We start from the raw sequence: 26,608 nt of genomic DNA on the forward strand, positions 1-26,608 counted from the left end.
AAACTATCCCCCCAAATCTTACACTTTTCTTCTTTCCCTTTGCTTTCATTGTTTTATAACACCTAAATTCTCTCTTTATTATTTTCATATCTAAATAGTAAATATTCCTAAGGAGTCAAAATGAAAATCTACATTATGTATGATATTTTCCCAATCTAATCTAACTTCCTAGGGCCAAATCTTATACTTTTGTGTATATTTCAGTGTCTAGTATAATACTTTCCAAATGGCATGCATGCCATAAATATATATAAATCTCAGTAAACATCAATTTAAGAAAATGTATCAATTATCTAATTCAATATATATTGTAACCATATACTGAGAAATTACATTTGGAAAAATTACACAAGTATTCTAGAGTAGTTATTCTAGAAAGAATTGTGAGTTTTATAAAGATGGAATCTTACCTTTAGCAGAATGACAGGACTGATGTAGATACATTTGATCACTGCTTTTAGCTTTTTCTAGAGAAAATCTTGAACAATCAAAAGTTGAATTCAATGTTTCTTTGAAACTTTGTAGATTTGCTTTTTCCTTACTAGAATCTGGCATCTTAGGCATTTCCTTTCTCATTTTAGAAAATGAGGTCAGTGCCTTTGATTCAGAAAGTGGTGTACTCATAATTTTTTCTCCTACTGGTAAAGAAAACTGAGAATAACCAGGAGACATAAATTCTTTATTTTTTTCTTCACTCAGTGGAAAACACCCAAAATTTGGACTCTGCATATCTTCATTTGATGGGAGAGTAGTGGTTCCACTTGGAAAATTTTCACCACGATCTCTTGCTATTACTGCTTGATTTGAAACATAATTTGCATTGCTTATCTTCTTAATATCCAAATACCTTCCAGATAGATCATCTAGAAGTCTATTGTTATTTGTATCTGATGCATGTTCTAACATTTCATCATCAGAATCTGGACTATGATATCTTAAATCAAAAGTAACAGAAAATAAATCCCTAGAGCAGTCAGAAACATATTCATTACTCTTCATTTTTTCCTCATGTATACCTCTCAAATCTTCATGAGATTTCCAAAGATTAGTATCACAGATGACTTGATCTTGGAATTCAGAATTACTGTCCAATAAAAGTTCATCAGAAATTAAGAACTGAGAGACTAGAGCCGTTTCATTTATCATAGTTTTGTCTGACACACATAAAGATTTCCCTTTACTGTTCAAGGGAGAATGGCTCACATCATTAAATTCTGTATTAACATCTTCAAATAATGGTAAACTCTCATCCTGATCAGTGAACAATACTAGGAGGTCATTGTTACCGACATCATTACTGTTTTCTTCAACTAAATTGTTGGCAGGACCTTTGTGTGTTTGAACATGATTGTTAGGTACTAAATTTTCCTTTTGAATATCTTTAGGTACTTTATCATCACAGTCACAGAAGCTTGGTGCATCAGAAATCTTATCATTAGTTGAACCATAAAGGCAACTTTTTTCAGAAGGATGATTAGTAAGTTTAAGTGAATTCAATTCTAAATTCTGTTGAGAAATCACAGCTAATTGTGACATCGAATAGGTGGCTTTATCATTTTGTAAATGCTCTCCGTAGGGTAATAAAAAACAATTCTCAAGCGCAAAACCCTTAGCAATTTCATATTCTAAATCTGAGAGTCCACTGAGAGGTGGAGGAGAGTGAGATAAAAATCTCTCTACATTAGCTAGTACCTCTTTTGTTAATGAGTGACAATTATAAAACTGATCACCTATTCTAGTAATATAAAGCTCTTCTTCAAACGGAAGAAGCAAGTTAGATGAAATAGATTTTTCACCACTGAAACTGTTATAACCAGAATCTAAAAAATTTCCAGCCAATGAACTAGATTTATTTGCAAACTGACATTCCATTAATATACATGGCTGATTAACAACATTTTCAGTAATAGTACATGTGGCAGCAACTTCATCTGTATCTAACGTCATTTTATCATTTGGTAGGTCTACCTGAAAAATATTTTCAACAGTAGAACTTCTGTCAATGTCTAAAGATTCTATAACACCATTACTATTTTCTTTTTTAAGCTGATCTCTTTTCATTTCTTTGGGAGATTTTTTCTTTAGAGAAACAATTTTAATAGGTTTGATATGATTTTGTTTAAAAATTTCAGCACATTGTTCATCAGATTCCATCACTGAGAATGAACTGCCTTGATTTGTATTCCTTGTAAATGAAGATTTGTTGTGAGTAATAAAGGTGCCATTGGCAAAATCATTACATTTATTCCTGAGAGCACTAAATGTTGATCTAACATCTTCCATTTGTAAATAAGATTTAATTTCCAATTCATAGCTGCATTCTCCCTATAAATAAGGAAAATGAAAAAGTCACAACAAAACAAAATGACAAATCTAAGAGATGAGTTTCACTCTATATTAAAATATTTTCTAAACAATATTACATTGTTCTAATAAGTTTATTTTATACCTTAAAAATTATTCTGATAAATCAAAAAGTGATAAATTTTATTACTATGAAATTGTGTTATCCTTAATTGGTTAATTTTTTTGTATAACAGTCCTTAATACACAAAAGATTCATGATAACTATTCATAGACAGAACAAATTTAATGAATATATAAGAATATAAATACTATTTTTTCACTTCTAACATTTAATTGAACAATTATTCTAATTTCCTAAACATAGATACTTAAGAAATTAATATATAAAATATTAATGAAAAACACATACACATGTTAAATTTACTCTCAATGGCAGTAAACTAAGAACGGGTTTTAGAACTTCTGAAATAATGGTAGCTGTATGTCTACTAGGCTGTAACCTGGAATATACTTTTATTCTTAACAAAGTCCTCAATCAATAACTCTTACAGTGAATTTCTAAGTCTTACTCATCTCTAAGTCAGTACCTAAAACTACAATCTCTGACAGTCTTCTTTCACCTCAAGAATGCTACTTTAATCAGGATTCCTCCACTACTCATAGACTTAAGCAGTTACCTTTCTGCTTTTCTAAATAATAATGTGAGCAATGTCTGTCTCCCTGATAGTACACATGCTCCACACAGACAGAATATTTTATCTGATTTGTTCATGGATATAGCCGTAAGGCATGGAACAGAGTGTGGCACATGGAAGGCACTCCATAAATATATGTTAATTTGAAGGCACACATTTTGCTGGGATCCGCAACTAATTACTTTATTTACACGTATTCATGAATAATAGCTAATAATGAAAATAGTAGATATAATTTATTGAGTATTTATTATGTGCCAGTTATTATTCTAAGTGCTTTATATATATTTGATCATTTAATCCCCACAAAAACCCTACAAAGTATTATCATTATCCCTATTTTACAGATGAAACTGAGGCACAAGAAGTTAAGTTACTCATAGACACAATCAGTAAGAAGTAGAGTTGGGATTCTAACCCAGGCATTATGGATTTCACACTCATAACAGGTTTATTATTCTGACTCTCTCAAGGAAGAACTATCAAGAAACTGCTCAAGGAACCAATAATTACCTAAACTCTACCAGGATACAAGACAGACACCAAATTACCTACATGATAGAAAATAAATAAATTTCAATCTAATGTGAATCCTAAATTAGCTTTACAGTTTACATAAACCATCAAGTATATTAAAGATCTATCAATATTTACGGATAATATTCTTCTTCAATTAAATCTATTTCTTCTCTTAAGGTAGAAAACTCATTCCTTATTGAGATCACAAGGAGCTCTACAGAAAAACAAAATATTTCTTATGACTTCAAATTAGGAAAAATAAAAGTTAAGAATTCTAGTTTCACCATCATACCAGCAGGACAAAGTTACAATAAAACCCTACCTCTTCGTGTCTCATTTCCTCTATCATTTGCATAAGGCTTATAAAATGGTGGCATCGATCTGAATGGTCGACTTGATGCGTAGGAAAAGGATGATCTTGCCACACTCTCCACTCAGAGAGAGAAAGTTGATGAATTCCAATAGTTGGTTCTTGAGTCTTGATTATTTAAAAAATAAAAAAATAAAAACACTCTCACTGATATGTCACAAACTGATTTTTAAAAACACTTATTAATGTACAGATAATAAGCCTAATATATTTGAATTTATTTAAGTACTCTCACCTAAAATCTCAGGAGAAAAAAGGGAAATCATTTCATAAAGTACAAAGATGCCCTCTTAAACACATTTTTTTAAATAACTATTATATGAGTTACAACTTGACCATATTCCTATTCACCTAGTTCCATGTTAACTATATGAATATAGTTATATAAATATATTTAAATATATTTATATATTTAAGAAATATATTTAAGAAAACGTTTAGCTTTCATACTACTAGTTTGCTAGATTTATATCCTACACTCCAATAAGAAGGCATTCATAATCTCTCAGAGATACTGATCTAACTGTTCATGCCTGCTGCCAATCCTCATTCTCCCTTTTAGTGAATAAAATAAAATTTCTCACAGTCTTATAAATCTAAAAGAAACAACCTTTCCTGAGGTGGTTCTCCCAGCTCTTTAGGCACATGTGCAACATTTGATCAGTTCTCTTGACTTTCATTAAGGTCTCCAATAATTTGTTCATAACATACAAAATAAAAAATAACATTTAATTTAAAGTTTTAACTATAATTTCAAAACAAAAAAAAAAAACCAATTTGTACAAAGATGCTTATGACAGCATAATTTATGTTAGTGAAACATTGAAAAAGCCAGGTGTGATGGTGTATGTCTGTAGTACCAACTACTCAGGAGGCTAAAGTGAGAGAATCACCCGAGCCCAAGAGTTTGAGGCCAGCCTGGGCAATAGAAAGAGATCCTACCTCTTAAAAAAAAATAAAAATAAAACAATAAAAAGAATCCCCAAACACAAAAAGGAAACAGCCAAGCAAACTACAGTATATTGCAAAGTGACAACCATGTAAGATTATGCCTATATAGAAATGTTTAAATTGTAGAAAGTAATAAAAAAGGCAAAACTTATATAAAAATATCACAGCTGTGTAAAAAATATATGTACAGTAAATAAGAGAATTAGTAGTTTTATAAACTTAAACTTTAATGATTCTTTTTTAAACTGATTACCTTCTTAATTTTTTAAGTAAGTTGACATTCCAATCATGAACATCTCAATACTCCCAAAGCTATTTGTTACATGATCATTATAAAGAAAATGTGAAAACATGTTCAACTTACTTGTCTATTTTCCTCATTTTGTAAAGATGGAAACTGAACTTGAGGCAATGTTATCTCCTTAATTTCATCATTGTCTCTGAATCTATAAAGCCTGTTCCATAATTTAAATTCTTCTTCTGATAAGAACCAATCTTTCTTTGAGTTACTTTGCTTCATTCCTGCAATTTGAAAAAATAATTGAAAAGAGGTTAAAAAAATCTGGACGGCAAATACAAAATATCAACTCAAACTGTCTACTTGTTTATGTCTACTCACCTCTGCTAAACCACTGATTCAACTTCTTAAAACTAGTATTCTTCATATAAAATCCCTCAGTTTATCACTTCTAGCTTCTATATATCTCCTAAATTTCCCTCACCTCTTTGAAAGTGCCCTTTCTGTCTATGAGATATCCTTTGGTAATTACTTCATTAACAGAACAGGGCCAGGTAGCTAGACTAACAGTCCTGGCTTCTTTTGGACTCTCTCCATTTTGTTGTCTAAGACATAGCATGAAACAGGGTCAGATAACTTACAAATGAAAACTAGTATCATGATTCTATCATAACAGTATTTGAAAGTTCATCTGAAGCTTGATGAGGGTGGGGGAGGTGAAAGGCTAAGATTTTTAAAAATGGTTTTTAGCTTAAGTCTTAAAGGGAAGGCTGGGAAGAAGAGGAGTAAAGGAAAGTGGGAACAATCCTGTTGCTTTAAAAAACGACAAAATAGGCCGGGCATTGTGGCTCACGCCTGTAATCCTAGCACTTTGGGAGGCCAAGGCGAGAGGATTGCTTGAGCTCAGAAGTTTGAGACCAGCCTGAGCAAGAGTAAGACCCCTGTCTCTACTAAAAATAGAAAAATTAGCTGGGAGTCATGGTGTGCGCCTGTAGTCCCAGGTACTGGGGAAGCTGAGGCAGAATGATTGCTTGAGCCGAGGAGTTGGAGGTTGCTGTGAGCTATGATGATGTCAGGGCACTCTACTCAGGGCGACAGAGTGAGACTCTGTCTCAAAAAACAAACAAAAAAAGACAAAATAATAGACTTTTAAAAAAGGTATAGTAAATTTATTCTTCATGGCTATTTTAATCTCTACAAAGGAAAATAATCACCAAACTAGAAAGGATAAACAGTATAAAGCAGGAGCTCTGGCCCAATACAGATGATGGCAGAAAAAATCTAAAAGGCTACTGACATAAAAAGCAAAAAATTGACCATACGAGATGGCTCACACCTGTAATCCTGGCACTCTGGGAGGCCAAGGTAGGAGGACTGCTTGAGACAAGGAGTTCGAGACCAGCCTGAATAAAAACAAGATCCCATCTCTATAAAAGATAGAAAAATTAGCCAGACTTGCTGGCACACACCTGTAGTCACAACTACTGGGGAGACTGAGGAAGGATAATCGCTTGAGCCCAGAAGTTTGAGGTTGCAGTGAGCTATGAGGATGCCAATGCACACTAGCCCAGGCAACAGAGCTAGACTCTGTCTCAAAAAAAAAAAAAGCCTGTAATCCTAGCACTCTAGGAGGCCGAGGCAGGCGGATTCTTTGAGCTCAAGCTCAGGAGTTCGAGACCAGCCTGAGCAAGAGCGAGACCCTGTCTCTACTTAAAAAAAAAAAAAAAAGAAAGAAAGAAATTAGCTAGACAACTAAAAATATATAGAAAAAATTAGCCGGGCATGGTGGTGCATGCCTGTAGTGCCAGCTACTTGGGAGGCTGAGGCAGAAGGATTACTGGAGCCCAGGAGTTTGAGGTTGCTGTGAGCTAGGCTGATGCCACTGCACTCTAGCCTAGGCAACAGAGTGAGACTCTGTCTCAAAATAATAATAATAATAATTAAATATTGATAAATAAAATTTAAAAAACCTTCTGTCTCAGCTACATCCCAATACTGTGTAAGAAGCATTTCAAAAATGTAAAAAATGGCATCTCTGTATCTGTTTCCTCACCTATAAAACAAGGGATTTGAACTAAATGATGTCTCAGGTTGCTTTCAAATATGATACTCTGAGGCTGTAAGACTTTCAAAATATAAAGTTACTCCAATCTCCTAATCACTTAAAATATGTTCAGACCTCTAAGTCCAGATGAATTGTATACTATTGTATAGAAGATTTATGTACAGAATATACAGAACATATATACACATAATCTTGGCAAGATGAATCATTGACGCTTGAAAAATCAAGGTGAATGGAAGGAATAAAAAGTACAGAAAAATGAACATGTGCTAATATTATCTCAATTTTTTAAAAAGGTAGCATCCAGAATTTTACTAAATAAATTTGCCATCCATCCCTAGTAAGATTTTATTAATAGAAACAATTAAACATAAGATTAGCAACTATAAAAGATATAATCACCAAAAATAATTTATCTAACCTAATCAAATTTTTATGCTATTATTAATTTATCAAAGAAATTCAAAAGACATAATATCTTTTCATTTTAATTTGGCAAAGTCTTAAAAACTGACAGGTATGTTCCTATGAAGTGGATTTGTATTAAGTTTAACAGGCATATCCAAAAAGCATTGATTGATAGTTCTGAGTTAAGGGGAAGACCATTAACAAAGTGAATCCAAAGCAGGTGAGCAGGAGGATAAGGACCTGAAAAATTCACGGTATGCTGACTTCAAATTATAGTACAAAGCTACAGTAACCAAAACAGCATGGTTCTAGCACAAAAACAAACATATAGACCAATGGAATAGAATAGAGAACCTAGAAATAAATCCACACATTTATAGCCAACTTATTTTCAACAAAGACTCCAAGAGCATACATACACTAGGGAAAAGGACAGTTGCTTCAGTAAATGGTGCTGGGAAAACTGGATATCCATATGTAGAAGAATGAAACTAAACCCCAATCTCTTGCCACATACAAAAATCAAATCAAAATGGATTAAAGATTTAAATGTAAGACCTGAAACTATGAAACTACTAGAAGAAAACATTAGGAAAATGATTCAGGACAGGAGTCTGAACAAATATTTCTTGAATAGGACTTCAAAAGCCACAGGCAACCAGTCAGGCACAGTGGCTCATACCTGTAATCCTAAGACTCTGGGAGACTGAGGCAGGAGGACTGCTTGAGTCCAGAAGTTTGAGACCAGGCTGAGCAAGGGCAAGAACCCATATCTACAAAAAAACAGAAGAATTAGCCAGGCATCCTAGTGCATGCCTGTAGTCCCAGCTACTTCAGAGGCTGAAGCAGAAGGATCCCTTGAGCCCTGGAGTTTGAGGTTGCAGTGAGCTATGATGACGCCACTGCGTTTTAGCCTTGGTGACAGAGTGAGATCCTGTCTCAAAAAAAAAAAAAAAGGCAACCAAAGCAAAATGGACAAATGGGATCAAACCAACCTAAAAATATTCTGCATAGCAAAGGAAACAATCAACAAAGAGACAACTCACAGAAGGAGAGAAAATATTTTCCAAGTACCCATCTGACAAGGGATTAATAAACAGAATATATAAGGAGCTCAGCAACTCAATAGCAAAAACACAAATAATCCAATTAAAAATGGGCTGAAGATCTGAAGAGACATTTCTCAAACAAAGGCATACAAATGGGCAACAGGTATATGAAAAAATGCTCAATATCACTAATCATCAGGGAAATGCAAATCAAAATTAAGGTGAGATATCATCTCACTCCATTTAAAATAGTTTTCATCAAAAAGACAGGGAATAGTGGATGCTGGTAAGGATGTAGAGAAAGGGAAAGCCTCCTACACTGTTGGTAAGAATGTAAACTAGTACAGCCACTATGGAGAACAGCATGGAGGTTCCTCAAAAAACTAAAAATAGAACTACCATATGATCCAGCAATCCTACTGTGGGGCATATATGCAAAAGAAAGTGAAATCAGTATATCAAAGAGATACCTGTACTCCCATTTTACTGCAGCACTATTCACAATAGCTAATATAGGGAATCAACCTAAAAGTCCATAAACGAATGGATAAAGAAAATCTGTACATATAAACAATGGAATGTTAGCCATAAAAAGGAATGAAATCCTGTCATTTACAGCAACATGGATGGAACTGGAGGACATTATGTTAAGTGAAATAAGGCAGGCACAGAAAGACAAATATCACATGTTCTCACTCATATGTGGGAGATATATTGATCTCATGGAGACAGAAAGAATGATGTTTACCAGAGGCTGGGAAGGGTAGTGGTGTTGGGGATGAAGAGGGGATAGTTAATGGATACAAAAATACAGTGAGATAGAAGGAATAAGGATAGAAGGATCTAATGTTCAGTAGCACAACAGGGTGACTACAGTTAACAATAATTTACTGTATATTTCAAAATAACCAAAAGAGCAGAACTGCAATGTTCCTAACACAAAGAAATGATAAATGTTTAAGGTGATGGATATCTCAAATACCCTGATACGATTGCACATTGCATGCTTGTATCCCATAAATATTTATAACTATTATGTGTCCATAAAAATTAAAAAGTAAAAAAAAAAATTCATGTTATGAAAACCAGTGGAACAAACAGATCAACAAATTTAAAAAAATTGGTCTTCAAATATAAACAAAACCATTACAAAGGTAAACCAAGGATGAAAACTATATTTTTTATATATAAGACAAAACTAGATCAATGGGGAAAAAGGTACAGAGAGACAGATTTTAAAACATAAGCAAGAGTCTTCTACTACATATGGGTGTTCAACAATGGAATGAATCCTCATAAAGGCATATAATTTCCATTAATAAATATTCAAGTTGAAACGTAATATACATTTAACAAGAATGCTGCAGGAGCCGGAACAAGAGCGAGACCCCATCTCTAAAAAAGAAAGAAGAATTAGCCAGGTGTGGTGGCACACTCCAGTAGTCCCAGCTACTCAGGAGGCTGAGACAAGAGTATTGCTTGAGCCTATGAGTTAGAGGTTGCAGTGAGCTATGATGATGCCACTACACTCTAGCCAGGGAACAGAGGGAGAGCCAATCTCAAAAAAAGAAAAAGAAAAAAAAAAAAGGATTCTGCAGGAAGCATTCCTATCTTGACAGGTAATTGGACCAGATGATCACCAAGGTTCCTTCCAAATCTTAAAATATTACTATGCAATTTTTATGATTCTTTCAAAATCTTCCTTGAAGAATTAAATTTCAAAAAAATAAATGTCTTTGTTTCTCATTTTCATAGTACAAATATTTCAAGATATTTTCTTGGTATCACCAAAGTCCCTGCAGTTCTTGAGCTAGCAACACTCTCATTACTAACTATGCTCCTGTCATCAAAACATGTTTCTCACCATCTCAATATTACCAATAATGTCACGTAACTTCACCACTATCTGGTGTAAGGGTAATTTTTTTCAAAATTTTTTTCTCTTTTGTGAAAAAGGAAAGAAATTTTTCCTCCTTCCTTTCTTAGGGCATTTCTGGAAACACCAAATATTTGCATAATCCTACCTTTAACTGTTTAATATGCATGCAAAGCTTTGTAAAAGATAAGCAAGCTTCTACCCAACTTTTTAAACCAGAAATGTTTTTCTTAAGCATTTAGGACAGGGGTGGGGAATTTTTTCATGTTGGAAGGCCACATGAATTTAGCTGTAATCAAATATGGCCATATTGAAGAAACTTCAATTAGATATACTTAAAAATGTACATTATTTTGTAAAAAATCTGACGACTATGTACTTAATAATTTCAAAAAAATGAAAACTATTTGTTAATTTTAAAGTTAACTAACCTTTTAATGACTTTGCTGTGTCTGCTTTTTTTTGAAAAGCATTTGGATATTTGGTTGCAGCATGGAGGTCCACAGTTTCAGTTAGCCCACTAGATGGATATCAGTCATTTGTGACCTTAAGAACGTCTTGATTTGGATTAGGTAGGAGAATGTAGATTCGCAGCAATAAGTGTTTGAAAAGCAAGAAAGCAAAAAGCATGTTTTGGGCATGTTGCTGAAGGCATGGGTATTCTACTGCATTTTTCCATATTTCAACTGGATCTTTCTAAGTATCAATGATTTTAAAATGTCATCTACTGAGAGCTCAATCAATTCCATCTGTAGCTCTTTAGGTGTTATCAATTAGGTGAGGCTGAAATGCTAATATGAGTGTGATGTCATGATTCTCAAAGTCAGTGAACCTTTCATGGTATTCTCCAATTAATAGTCTATAATAGCTGTATATTCTTCAAATGATTCAAATATATCAGTCTGCTCATCAATGACCTTTGCTAACTGGGGAAAATGTTCATCTGAAATTTCCTTTTGAAGAATTGTTTTCAACAAAGATAGCCTTTTTCAAAATGCTTGGATTTTTTGCCACCTATCATATATAGACTTAGTTTTACCTGGCAAAGAAATGTTCAAGTTGTTTTGATTTAACATAATACCACATAGAAATGCTGCATTTCTATAGAAATATTCTATCAATAATTCACATTATTGATTCTATTCTTCATATAATTTAACTATCTGTTCTCACAGAGATAAAATTTTGGCTAAGACCTATCCCTGCAATAGCCAACACCCTTTAGAATGATATGGCAAATCCACACTAAATACCTCACGGTTCAACTTCAGCATGTTACAAAACTGACCATGCCATGTTGCATTTGTACCAATACAGTTAACAATACTTATAATTTGTTGCAAAGTGTCACTTCAAATAGTAGCTTTAGCACAGAGATTTTGTTGATGCCAGATACAATGAAAAGAAATGAGAGCATCTGGATCTGTTAATACTTTTTTAATCTGTCCAATAAACACTTCATGTTTTCCTGTCATGGAAGGTACATCACCTTACATACATGCACTACATTTACCAAATTCATTCCAACTTCACATTTATCTTGAAAGCTGTTGAAAATATCTATTCCCTGTGTTCCATTCACAAGAGTGCCCAAAGCAAGTAACTCTTTGTAGCAAAGAAAAGCTTTAACTCTGGGTCATGAAAAAAAAGAAAATCTTCTGTTATGACCTGAATGAAGTACAAAACCTGTGCCAAGAGTCAGTAGTATAAGTTGATTTGCCCAAAGCAATTGAAAAATATATATTTTCCTTTTGAAGTACTGCAATAAGCTGTTCTGTTAAGTTGAAGGCTAATTCATGTTGCTGATCAATTGTGGTTCTCCTTGGAAGAGGCAGTTGTTTCTACTTTGAAACATTATCAGGGTCTAAGCATCCTACAACTTTGACAATGCATTCTTTCACAGTTTCTACATCACTGAATGGCTTCCCTTTTTTCTTGAATATATAAGCTACTTTATAAGTTGCTTCAGTGGCATTATTTCCAGATCTTATCACTACTTGAAAGAATTGTCTTTGCATTTGCTTTTCATTTTTTAATTTCTGCAATACAACCTTTCACACCTCTCCCTCTAATTGAAAATATTTGTGGTCCCTATGAGTGTTATAATGCTTATGAGCATTGAATTTCTTTAATGTTGATATTGCATTATCACAAAGCAAGCAAATCATTTTATCTTTAGCAGAAACAAGATAATATTGCATTTCTCAATCCTCATTAAAAAATCTGTTTTCTTCCTTCATCGTTCTCTTGGTCTTCTTTGACATGGATGGATTATTAAGCAGATAGAATTAAAAAATACTGTTGACCTATGCAACTATTCACAAACTCCACTTCAAACAGAAACACAGTACACCACTGTCAAAAGCTGATGACAGACTGGCGTACTTGACCCCCATAAACTCACCAAGCAGCCTCTTGCAGTAGTGGCGCCAGTCAGGTGGGGGAAGTTAGAACTAAACCATGAGTGTAGCAGCCATCAATTTAGCCTTTACGGTTTACTAATGTTCTAACTGTGCCGGTCAATCTGGGAGGATTATTTTGTTGAAACTTATTTTATTCTTTGGTATTTTATGTTCATTTTAAAAGTAAAATAAAAACATAAAAGGTGAACAAAAATGTCTTAATAAAAATAAAAGGATTTGTTCTGTAAAATTTGGATTCAGTCAAAAGGCCGCACTTCAGGACCTAGAGAAGGCCATGTGCAACCTTAAGGCCGCAGGTTCCCCACCCCTGGTTTTGGAACTATCTCTTTGAAATCAAGGAAAATAGTGGCCCTATACGCCAATCTCCATGGGAGTTTAGCCTAGGTATCTTTTCAGGAGGTGTCAATATCTGCTTGTCATATCTAATAGATAAGTTTTATTATTCCTTTAGATAAAGGCAACTAACTGATAAAAATGGCTATCAGGTGAATATGGGATGAACCATGAAAGAATATACAGCAAATGGTGCTGTCCTCTTATATGAGGACAAGTTACTGTTAATCTTGAGAACATGTATGAAAATGACTGTAACTGTTTGGGGGTATATTACAGTAGAAAATTTCTTTCTGTTTTTGTACTCTTAGCAGATAGTCTACAATACACACTGTAATCTGGTTTCATGCTTATTCAATAAAACTGTTTTCTTTCTTTTCTATACTTCATAGAGAGGATGGGTGGGTAGAATGTTTTTAGTTTCCCCAACACTGAGTTTTTATCGCCCTGTACCGACATTGTCTCCTTCTCTGGGCAACACAAATCTCTTATCTTTTCCAATGTGAACATACATAACATCCTAGAACTTTCATTGAGTTTTTCAAAAAAGAAATATTATATCAAGATATGACCTGCTAACTAAGAACAGGGGGGGAAATGTAATGTCAAATGCAAAAATTTTTGTTTACCATTCCTACAGGAAATGATAGATGATTTTCGCTGCAAGTTCCGAGAGGCCTTCTCTGGTTCATAGACACCATGTGTGATGAACATTTTGTGTAATTCTGGATTGATTCCATCAGGAACCATTCGTGGACTTCTTTGATAAAAATGAATGACCTGCCTGTGACCTGAAATAGCTTTATAAATGTTTCTTTTGTTGTACTGACTTTGATTATAAATCTGTAAAAACAAATATAAAATGTCAAATTACATTATTTCTCTAATAATCACTTATCCATACAAGCAATTATTATATTAGTTTGGGTTTATTGTAAACATAAAATTAAACCCTGATCTACTTAAACACTTAGAGAATAGAATTTCTGTTGTCTTGAATTTTAAAACCTGTCATTGACCAGGTGCACTGGCTATAATCACAGTACTTTGGGAGGCCAAGGCAGGAGGATCGCTTGAAGCCAGGAGTTCAAAACCTGCCTGGGGATATAGCAAAACCCTGTCTCTACAAAAAATAAAAATAAAAAAGTTAGCCAGGTGTGGTGGCATACACCTGCATTCTTAGCTACTCAGGAGGCTGAGGCAGCAGGATCACTTGAGCCCAGGAGTTTGAGGCTGCAATGAGCTATGATTGTGCTACTACACTCCAGCCTGGGTGACATAGCAGGATGCTGTCTCAAAGAAAACACACACAAAAAAAACTAACAGTAAACTATTACATTAACTCAATGAAAATCATTTCAAAACCTATTATTAGAAAAACTTACCTCAGCCCTCAGCAACTATATTACACAAAGAAAATCTATTTTTTATTAATTATTGTTGTTTTCAAATAAGGCTGATAATTACAAAAGTATAAGGTTTAGGTTTTTTTTTGTTTTTTTTTTTACTATTCCCTTCAGTTTGTCCATCTCTCTATACTTCGGTTTTCTTCTGTGTATACACCAAAAGCATTACTCCTTTTACAAGAGGCAGTAAGATAATGAAACTGAAGCAATCAGAACATTGCAAAGCACAGAGTAAGTGCTCATTAAATGGGCTGACAGGATTAAATAAGATAATGAATCTGAAGCACTTAGAACATTGCAAAGCACAGACTAAGTGCACATTAAATGTGGGCCACTATTACTATTTTACAGATAAGAAAACTATTAATAACACCTTAACAGAGAGGTTAAGTCACTTGACTAGGCAACACAATTAGTTAGAACCCAATTCTAGTCATTGATAATACACAGCCTTTTACAACCTACCAAACATTTCATTTATTAGAATCACTTTATGGATAAATTGGACTTTATATATGAATATGCTAAACTTACATGAAAAGTATTAGGGGAAAATTCATTTTTCAAGATGATTTTAAAGGGTACATAAAACAGTTTAAAATAATTTTTAAAAATTGTTACAGTTGAGAAGATTTTTAATATGAAACTGTATATTCGTCTACTGAACTAGTACCAATGAATTATAAAAATTATTTAATACTTAAGTGTATCAAACACAAAATAACATTAACATCATATTTAGGAAGGCCTGTCCCCTACGATTGTAGCAAAGTATGAATGTAATTCAAGTTCCTTATCACTTAGAATAGGGGTCAGGAAACTTCCCTAAAGGACCAGAAAGAAAATGTTTTAGGTTTTGCAGGCCACATACTGTCTCTGGTACATATTCTTTGGTTATTATTTGGTTAGTTATTTTCACAGCCCTTTAAAATGTAAAAACCATTCTCACTTCACTATAGTTAAGGAAAACTAAACTAAAAAAAGCAGAAAACATAGGCCTTAGAAACACAGGGAAATAGTAAAATAAAGTAATACATACTTGTTTTTGTATTTACATATCTCTGAATTGATACTTAAGTAATAAAATGTGTTTTTTTAATATGGATAAAAATTAAGAAACTGAATCCAGTCAAAAATTCTCCTAATTACAAGAAGAGATAGAATCAAACACAAAGGAGGAAAAATAACCATAATTACCTGAATATTGTTTGAACTTTGAATGCTAAAATGTTGATATTTATCTTTGGGCTGTATTTCTGAAATTTCAAGTGTCAAATCATATTTCTATATGACTACTTACACGTTCTTCTCGTCCTTCAGCAAGGATAACAACAATCCTGCCTTGACGTTTGCGGCCAGTTCGGCCCATTCGTTGTACAAGACGAATTGGGCTCTTCTGAGCATCAAAACATATTATAAGATCAACTTCCCCTATATCCAAACCTTCTTCACCAACACAGGTAGAAACCAATGTGTTGTAACCACCATCACGAAATTGTTTCACTACCTGAAATAAAAATGGTTTAAAAATAACTAGATGCAAACAGAATCCTAGATCATAGCACATTTTTCCCACTCACCCCCAAAATAGTGGAATCAAGTTAAAAATGAGCATCAAAGATACCACAGAATAGGAAAAAAAAGTCACAAAATGGCAATATAAACCAAAAGAGATTACAGTAAAATGGAAAGAGCAGTTCTAATTTCTTTGCCTTAATAACAGTTATAATACCAAAAGGATGTGTCAACAATATAACAGCTTCTCATTGAATAACAAACTCCAAATTTTATTTTTAGCACCACTGAAAGGGGTATAGGGCAGGTAAATGGCCTAGAGCAATTACTCCTATTTATCATACCTTAGACCTAAATGTATATTAATAGTTTTATCTGAAATAGCTTTATAAATATTTCTTATATTTGTAAGAATGTTTTATTACTGCTAGAATTCATATCTAACCTTTATACTGCCATTACAAGATTTCTCTCCATTCAGTGTAATGAAACCACAATAACATGAGAACAAGTTAATGAAAAAAATTAACAAAACATTTTGAAAACCTTCCTTAAGCCTATAAATTCAGTTCTCAACTGCTCTGAAACTCAGATTCTCCATGTATATCAACACCCACTTTGCAGGTTTATGTATGGTGGAGTGGTGATGGTGATAATTAAATGAGATAATACAACATAAAAAGTTAAATCAACTGATAAAAATGGTAGCACCTGTGTATAAGGGCATACTATGTGTAAGTATTGTACTAAGTACTTTGTATACTAGTTACTACTGCCAACAACCCTATGAGGCAGATGCATCACTGCATTTTATAAAAAAAAACTCAATATCTGAGAGGTTAATCTATTCACCTAAAGTCTCACTAATAATTGTCAACATTTGAACTTAAGTGTCTCTGACTTCAAAACACCTATTCTCTCAATCCTTAAGCTAGTTCTATTGTTAAAAGCAACAACCTTAAAAGTGGATAATAAGTATAAATTTATCATGTTAAGTCCTCTTATTAATCTTTACAGTAGCACTGGTCAAACGATTTTCCTTCAATATGGAAATCCTCAGAGTACAGGGAAAAACAATGATCATAATCAAAAGTTAAGAATAATTCATTTCCTTTTGGAATCTGTAATGACATTATGCCAAGGAAAGACTGATCTAATATTACCTGTATGTAATTTAATAAAGCAGATAGCCTTTTTGTTCAGATAAAGAAAAAAAAAAAGGCCGGGAATGGTGGCTCACGCCTGTAATCCTAGCACTCTAGGAAGCCGAGGCAGGAGGACTGCTTGAGCTCAAGACCGGCCTAAGCAAGAGCAAGACCCCATCACTACAAAAAATAGAAAAATTAGCCAGGCATTGTGGTATGCGCCTGAAGTCCCAGCTACTTGAAAGGCTGAGGCAGGAGGATAGCTTGAGCCCAGGAGTTTGAGGTTGCAGTGAGCTATGATGATGCCACTCACTGCACTCTACACAGGGGGACAGACATGCTGTCTCAAAAATAAAAAAAAAAATAGGCCACAGTGCCAGAGATATAAAAAAAAAGTCTTTAATATAAATATTTAACAGATTAATAGAAGATGTCAAACAATTTTCTTTTTAGTTAATATGTATAAACTAAACTGTTACTTATTTGCCCTAGGACTGACATTGACCTGCCATTGAATATATATTTCCATGAACTCAAGACTTACATATTCTATTGTTTATTCACTATCTCTGCTTGATGTTTAAAACAGTTACTCAAAGTGTAGTCTAGGAACTGTTTATTACTGGTGCCAGTCCACAACTGTTTATTACTGGCCAACAAGATGATAAGTACAAAAATCAAGGGTTTAGAACCTTGAAAGAGTAATTTTATGTTTGTTGACTCTAATAATTTTTAAAAGTGGACTTGAACTTTGCTCTTTATTAATTTCACTTTTCTAGTAATTTGATTTTATATTATTCAAAAGTATCAATATGTAATATAGGAGGAGGAAATAAACTGTTCCTCTACCAGTTTTGATAGTTCAAAAAGCATTAATCTAATAGGCATGTCAAAGTTAACTCGTCCAAAACCAAGCACCACTCATCCAAAACCAAGCTCCTGATATTCTCTCCCAAGCCTGCTTTTCCTGCAGTCTTATCTAAGTTAATAGCAGTTCCTTTCAGTTGTTCAGGCCAAAAATCTTGGACTCCACCCATACTCCTCTGTCTCACATCCCACTCTAATTTGTCAATACATCCTGTCAGCTTGACTTTCAAAAAAAAAAAAGTATTAGGTTATTAAATACGAAATGTCCAATTTCCTTAAGTACTAAATTATACAGTTGATATCTCTCACATTTCACTTTGATGCTTTTTGTTTTATTTTTATTGTTGTAACATATCTTCTAACTGGTCTCCGGACTTCAACCCATACCCCTACTCCCTGCCCAGTTTGTTCTTAGAACAGCAACCAGTATGATTCTTTTAAAATGTTGATCAGGACAGGACCTTCCTCTGCCCCAAACTTTCCAAATGCATCATCTCAACTCACTCAGAGTAAAAACCAAAGTCACTAAGATGGAAATGACCTACAGGGCCCTAAAAGATCTGGCCCCTATTCCCTTGCTGCCTGAATCCCCCACATCTAAATAAATTAATAATTTAATCACAATTATTTGAATGAAAGCTCATTTCAAAATAAAACTGCTGTTATGAAAGCAATTATGTATAGGAGTAATAAAAAGGGTTGTTATTTTTACCTACATAAAAATTTTATTGGCCAGGTGCAATGGCTCAAACCTATAATCCTAGCATTTTGGGAGGCCAAGTGGGGAGGATTGATTGAGGCCAGGAATTCGAGACCAGCCTGAGCAAGTACAAGGACCCATCTCTACAAAAAAATACAAAAATTAGCCAGGCATGGTGGCGAATGCCTATAGTCCCAGCTACTGGGAAGACTGAGACAGGAGAATCTCTTAAGCTCAGGAGTTTGAGGTTGCAGTGCGCTATGATGATGCCACGGCACTCCAGCCTTGGTGACACAGCAAGACCCTGCCTCAAAAAAAAAAAAAAAAACCAAAAATTTACTAATATAAATGAGGTAATATCAAAATTGGTCAGAGACCAGGCAAGTTACTGTGGATATTTCTAAAAATGAAAATGCTTGACCTCCAAGGCAATAATCCACTTCATTTTTCATTCATATATAAATATTAAGAGTAGTAATCATCACCCATTAGATGTCTGAACCCCTTAAAATACTTATAATCTGACTTCATGATTGGCAAAGGTGTTATCTTCAGATTCATATCTCCCCACCATATCCACTGTACTCAAAACCCTTTTGAGTACAGTGAGAAGTGATATAAAAGGTCTTTAAAGAATGAGAATTCCTCATCTATTAATGTCCACAGAATCAAAAAAAGGATGTGCCAAAATGAATTAGACATTAAAGACACACCTAATTATCAGTGATTATCCAAGTGTAGACCTATATAGCTAATTTGCAAAAAACCTGTATAGAATTTATAAAAATCAGTAGTCTAAAATTTCCCTCAAAATGTCACAGCACTTAGAAAACTTAAGACCTCTTATTTAGAGCATGGGGCTACCTTAAATACCACCATGGTTTCTTAACCAAAAACAAGGAGAGATAAACTCATTATTTATTTAGAATAAATTATTAAAGAGACTTAAAATAAATAGTAAACATTTATTGATGGCTGTATAATAAGATCTCATTTAATGCTTACAACAACCCTTGTGTATGAAGTTTATAGATAAGGAAAACTGAGGGACAAGAAGTAAAGAAACTTATAAGTGCAGAGACAGGATTCTAACCTACGTAGTATAATTCCAGAGCCTTTCTGCTTAACCGTCTCACTTTACATTACTTTAAAAAAAAAAAAAGTTTCAAAACCACATAAAACACTCTTATGGTCTTTTTATTTACATTTTTGCTACAAAATTATCTTTCAGTAGCCAATTGACTGGTGAGTTAAAACAAGTCCAAAGCTAATCAATTTTACTTTCATCACCTCCAAAAATGATTACCTCCAGTTGCTCCTTCTGGGTAAAACCTTTCGTGCTTTTTCCTGAGGCATGTCCAACAAACGTCATTACTCTAATAACTGGCTGATGCTGTAAAAGCATTTGTGCAATTTCTTGAACACTATCTCGAAACGAAGAGAAGATCATAACTCTGGTTTCATCGCATTTCTTTTCAGAGGAGTTTTTAGCTATATAACAAAAAATATTGTAATTAAAACTTTTTAAAGTGCATTTAGACAAGAACTAGTTCAAAAGACAAGCCTGAAACTATGTGCTAATAAATGATAATTCTTTCAAAAAGAATACAGGTGGTACACACCTGTAGTCCAAGCTACTGAGGAAGCTGAGGTGGGAGGATGGCTTAGGCTAAGAGCTCAGGAACAGCCTGGGTAGCATAGCGAGACCCTGTCTCTAAAAAATAAATAAATAATTTAAGGCTTCTTGAACCTTTGCTATTTTTTTTTTTTTGCTACATTCTTTAGTAATTTTAATAATCTTAGCTTAAAATTTCTCATTGGCTGTCATAAAATAAGATCCTAAACAATTCAAATATGAATTACCTAAATCACTTTTCACCGGTCCTTCAGTTTAGGCATATTATTTCCCTTTACCTTCTAAGACATTTGGAAGCATGGAACTGTGGAGCTCCCACTAACTTCACAAATCTTCCCTTTCCCTTCCATTCACTAGAGACACTGTCTCAATCCAGGCCATGGATTCTGTCCCTGAATCTACTATACTTTCAAATTCTCCAAAGATAACTGCAAAATATACCCTACAGTCAATTCCAAAGCTCCCAATGTCTCTGTGCTTAGGAAGCAGTAGAATGCACTAATAAGAACATGATTTTTGTGGCTGGGACACTTAACTGTCTAGGTGATTAGTGACCATAGTAGTTATTTAATCTCTTTGAGCTTTAGTTTCTTCATATCTAAAATGGACTGATGTATAAATAAAACAGTAAAGTATATGGTTTTGCATATAGAAATTGGTTAATAATTGCAAGTTGTGTGGATTTTCTGGTTGTTACTTGTTTTCTTTTGTCTTTAAGTTTCATTGGGATTTTGACAATCCTTTCTTCTTATGATCTATATTAATTATGCATGTGTGCCAGTGAATACACTAAGCATTTTATATATTAACTTATTTAATCTTCACAACAACCCTAATCAATAAATGACTTAACATGTATAAAGTTAATTCACAACACATAAGCAAAAAATAGGACTTGAAAAAGTAGCTGTTGCAAATAAAATTATTCTAGATAAACCTCCTTTGAATCATCATAGCATCAAGCATTAAGCCTCTGTATCTGACCAATTGATGAATTGCTACTTTCACTGCAAAGCCTATCTCCTTCAACCAGCCACAGCCTGCCTTTCTACCTTCAGTCCACTGAAGCTCCTCCTAGGAAAATCAGTAACTTCCATACTACCAAATTCAATGAACACTTTTTAGTTCATTTTGTCACACGTCCTAACTGAATTTAACACAGTCCACTCTTTCCTACTGAAATAGTCTCTACCCTTAGCTTCTCTGGCACTTTTCTTGTCTGGTTTCCTCCCCAAACTCCTTAGTGGCTTTTTTCCTCTAAATTCTAAATGCTGATATTCTTCAGGACTCTATTCTGGGACCCTCTTCTGTCTTTAGACTGTCTTCCTGGTAATCACGTCTATTCTAAAACTTTAAATATGACCTTTATGATGATGACTCCAAAATGTCTTCATATATATGTAAATACATAAACATAGCCCAGACCATTCTTGAGATTCACATTCACTTATTCAATCAATGGCTACTTGACATCTCTACTTAGATGTCTCAAAAACACCTTAACATGTTTGCTCTCTTCTGTGTTCTTTAATTGAAAAATATAATGTTCATATATATTTATGGTGTATAACATGAGGTTTTGATATGTATACATTGTAGAATGGCTAAATCAAGATAATTAACATATGCATTACCTCATATACTTATCTCTATGTTGTTCTTAATTTTCTCTTTGCTCATATAGCCATTTGCAAACATATACACATACTTATACACAGCTATGATTCCTTTTTTGTTTACATAGCCTCTGTCCAATCCATCAACACATACAATAAATAAGTTGGCTCCAACTTCAACATGTATCTAGAATCTAACCCTTCTCAACACCTGCACCACTACTGCCTTGGTGCACACCATAGTCATCTGTCATTCATAAATTAAAAACCAAAGTCCTGATTTGCCCTACAAGTCCTACATGACCTGGCCTCAGGCTATCTCTTGCCTTTACCACTTTTAGCTTCACTTACACTATTCTACCACATTGGTCTGTTTACTTATCCTTAATCATATCAAGTACCCTACTGCTCAGGACCTTTGAATCTGTTATTCTTACTGACTGGAATGATCCTCCCCCAGAAATCCACAATGCTTGCTCCCGTAGCTCCATCAAGAATCAGTTCAAACATCACTCTGCAGAGGCGTTCTCTAATCACTGTGAACAAATGTGAACTTGAAAGAGCCAGTCCTTCAAAATGGATTCCAAGTGGTTAACTGGGCCTAAATTTAAAATAGAGCCAAGCAGTCACTTGCTGACTAGAGGTCACACGGCATACTCTGAGTTCCCCCAACATGTGCACCTTTCTAACTTTGGGGCTTTCAGAACTCATCTGAACCAACCAATCAGAGCCTACCTGCTTGGCCAATCAGGGCTGAGCTATATTGACAAATCAGAACTAAGCAAGTTCTAAGCTTTCATTTGTATAAACAGACCTAATTGGGCACCTGGGCAGGAACTTTTGCTATAAAACCTGATCCCTCCCTTGTTCTCTGGACTACACCTTCATTTTACTCCCTGGTTTGAAAACAGGTCACTGGAATAAAGTCTCTTTCCTTCATATTTCTTTTCAAAGAACTTTTGTACACATCACCCTATTTAAAACAGCACTCTTCCATCACTCTCTTTCCCCTTACCTACTTAATTTTTCCCTACCATATGTTTTACTGCTTCCCCTATATTGCCCTAAACTAACTTTTCTTTTTCATATAATACCCTATTCTTAACATTCCCACCATTCCCCTTCCTCCCCCTTTCCAAAATGTCTCAGAGCTTTTTAATATTCATTATCCAGAGTAATTAAAAGTCCAACTTCTCCGTAAGACATCTTAGCCCAAACTAATGAGTTTAAGTTTTAGCTATTTCAATAGCTTTGTCTTGTCTTAAAGCTACTAAATATGACCTACCATTCCATGATCTGAAGTGTTCAACTACAACTTCTTCTAATTTCTTTAACTTTGGATGACTATAAAAAAAATTTTTATCTTTATCTCCTGCAAAAAAAAAAAATTAAAATTTTTTTCCATATTCAATTACACTAGTGTATATTAAGTTATCCTTTTCAAACTACATATGTTAAAACTCACTTTTTTCTTTTTATTTAAAAAGTAGCATCTAAGTAGCACATAAGTCTTATGGTAAAATGAACTTTGAATTTTTATGAAAATTTTAGTCTGAGAGAGAATCCAAACAGGAATCAGCAGCAAAGCAAAAAAACAAAAATACACATTTAGTTAAACCATACATCACTTTTTGGTAGTTCTGGAGAATTTCCACTACCAGGAACAACCACTAACATTATATGTTTAAAGTTTATAAACTTGTTTAAAATTTATAAACTTTAAACTTGAATATATATTAATACTAACTTAAAGAATAAAATCTTCCCTTTCCTCAGCTGCTGCCAAGGTGCTCGTTCCTTCCGAGGAGGCTAAGGCCGCATTGGGGTGAGGCCCTCACTTCATCCGGCGACTAGCACCGTGCCCGGCAGCGCCAGCCCCGTACTCGCCAGTGCCTCGGCCTCCGTCTCCAAGCTCGCCTGCATCTATTCGGCCCTCATTCTGCACGACGATGAGGTGACCGTCAGGAGGATAAGATCAATGCCCTTATTAAAGCAGCTGGTGTAAATGTTAAACCTTTCTGGCCCGGCTTGTTTGCAAAGGCCTTGGCCAATGTCAACATCGGGAGCCTCATCTGCAATGTAGGGGCTGGTGAACCTGCTCCAGCAGATGGTGCTGCCCAGCAGAAGGTCCTGCCCCCCCACTGCTGCTGCCCCAGCTGAGGAGAAAAAGTGGCAGCAAAGAAAGAAGAATCTGAGGAGTCTGACGGTGACATGGGCTTCGGTCTTTTTGACTACATCTCTTTTGTAACATGTTCAATAAAAAGTTGAACTCCAAAAAAAAAAGAATAAAATAAATCTGTAGGCATTTAACAGGTCTGTTGCTACAGAAATATAAGTAACTATAGATAGACAGATGCATCAAAGGAACAAAATTTCAAAATTAACCTTGAGAAAGAAAAACAACACAATATATAATTTTAAGTGAAAAACCAGACCTTTTTGGATAGTAGAAATACCACTTGCTGAAGTACTACGTGTATGTGCAAACATACACTCCAGATGATTATAGAGTTTCATGAAGTCCTCATTTCGGCTAAGTTCAGTTTTTGACCGTGTCATACCTTCAGAAATTAAGAAAAGTTTTCCCAGATAAATAAACTTAATAATAACTAATCAAAATTTATTATTTATTAAAAAGAAATTAAACTTTAGCAATGAATGCAAGTTTTTCAAATTTAAACATGAAAACTAGCAACTTTTTCCAGTTCCACATTCACGTATGTATTAATGAATGGCTTTTTTCCAGCAATTTATCTCAAACAAGAAAACATGGCCATGTTATATAATTATTCCACTAATTTTTAAAATAAGGCATTTTAAGTAATCCAAACTAATCAATATATGTCTATAACCAAAATAATATATGTCATTATTTCTTTAAATAATTTCATATAATTTACCTTTGGTTCCATCCATAATTCCACAAAGGAAGAAATATAATGATCTCATTCCCATTTGCTGCAATAATTCATAACCATGATATAAACTAATACAAATAGCAAACTCTCCCTCAATTATGCCTTGTTGTTTTCCCTAGAAAAACAGCAGCATATGACAAAGTTAATGAGAGAAAGAAACACACATGCTTCATACCCAAGTTGTCAGGCCAGCAGTCAGTATAACATTTACAATATCTCAAATGATCATAATAATTATTCCCTTCTATATTGACTATAACTGATCGGTTCTATTGAATGTCATGTTATAGGAAGGACGTTGCTATGGGAAGGGGTCGATTTATTTTGCATATAAAATCCGTCCCTTTTTTTTCTTTAATTAAACAGGAAACTTTTAAAGAGAATAAAGTGGAGAAACATTCATCATATACTGTTTCTCTTTATAATTAAATTATTAGCGGTATATAGATTCATTTATTCTTTCAAAATTATTAAATAAATACCTATTACATGGCAAGCAGTGAGCTAGATATTTGAGATACAATGGAAATGGAAAACAAGTCAGATATGACACCAACATTTAACACCAAGTATACATGCCATAATAATGTCTGACACTAAGCACCAGACTCTGTTCTAAGCACATCACTAGCATAAACTCATTTAATCTTAATACATAGGAGGCAAGCTACTATTGTTATGCCCATTTTACAGTTGATGAAGCTCATACAGGCAGTAAGCAGTAGAGCCAATATTTAGACCCTGGAAATTTGGCCCAGAGGTCTTGTGCTTTCAACTACTACTCTCATGGAAAAATGAAAATCCCATACACATTCCTTTAATGGGATTAGATAACATGTGTATCTATCTGATAAGATAGCTTTAAAACAGGTTACTGAGAATATATTTTAATTATTTTTCTTTGAGATGAAGACTACTGTTTTCTACCTTATATTTTTAGTAGCATTTGACACCAGTGATTGTCATTTTAAATATTTCCAGGATAGAAATAAATAACCTAAAATGGTACCCTAATTGCTTAAAAGAGTAAAAGCACCTCTCCATAAAATACAAATTCTTACCAGTAAGATCAAGTTCAACGGGTTTAGATTTACTATTTAAAATATCAAAAAACCTTTAACTCCTAGCAGAAATTAAAACATATTTTATTAAAGTTTTATATAATAATATACTGCAATTTCTTTTCATGGTTCCCCTGATATTACAGAATAAAGACCACATTCCTTGATGTAAGGCTATTTCCATGTAGTCACAACCTACATTAACCATCATGTTTGGCTTCCTCAAACCTCTATAGCAGGCAAATTAATTTGCTCACTGTCACCTACCTGCCTTCATTCAGTTGCTTCTGTGCTTTTGCACATGCATTTCCTATCCGTTCAAAGAATGACTTGGTGCCTTTTTGTGCTTGTGAGCATCTCTTCTGACACTGAACCTAGCTGAATGTATACTTTCCTATCCATCTACTTTTTTCCTGCAAGATTAGAAATAAGAAGCTTGCTGTGATGCTTCTTTCTAACCTCTGGTTTCAAGACTACCTATCTCTCCTCCAAAAAAAACAAAACAAAGCA

The 26,608-nt window shown here is 34.1% G+C and overlaps 1 protein-coding gene and 1 pseudogene across 1 annotated transcript in view; one reads left to right on the plus strand and one right to left on the minus strand.

The window, feature by feature from the left end:
- FANCM (FA complementation group M) overlaps positions 1-26,608 on the minus strand; it is a 59,126-nt gene that overhangs the window by 19,148 nt on the left and 13,370 nt on the right. Inside the window, exons 6-14 of the mRNA XM_045567893.1 lie at positions 25,020-25,152; positions 24,555-24,680; positions 23,405-23,491; positions 20,174-20,358; positions 15,941-16,147; positions 13,864-14,077; positions 5,207-5,364; positions 3,844-3,999; positions 411-2,325 (exon numbers count right to left, since the gene is read on the minus strand). Of these exons, the coding sequence (XP_045423849.1) occupies positions 411-2,325; positions 3,844-3,999; positions 5,207-5,364; positions 13,864-14,077; positions 15,941-16,147; positions 20,174-20,358; positions 23,405-23,491; positions 24,555-24,680; positions 25,020-25,152 (3,181 nt within the window). The remainder of the gene's footprint in view (positions 1-410; positions 2,326-3,843; positions 4,000-5,206; positions 5,365-13,863; positions 14,078-15,940; positions 16,148-20,173; positions 20,359-23,404; positions 23,492-24,554; positions 24,681-25,019; positions 25,153-26,608) is intronic.
- LOC123642944 lies at positions 23,571-24,387 on the plus strand (annotated as a pseudogene).

Source organism: Lemur catta, chromosome 1 (genome assembly GCF_020740605.2).
Source record: "Lemur catta isolate mLemCat1 chromosome 1, mLemCat1.pri, whole genome shotgun sequence".
Taxonomy (NCBI): Eukaryota; Metazoa; Chordata; class Mammalia; order Primates; family Lemuridae; genus Lemur; species Lemur catta.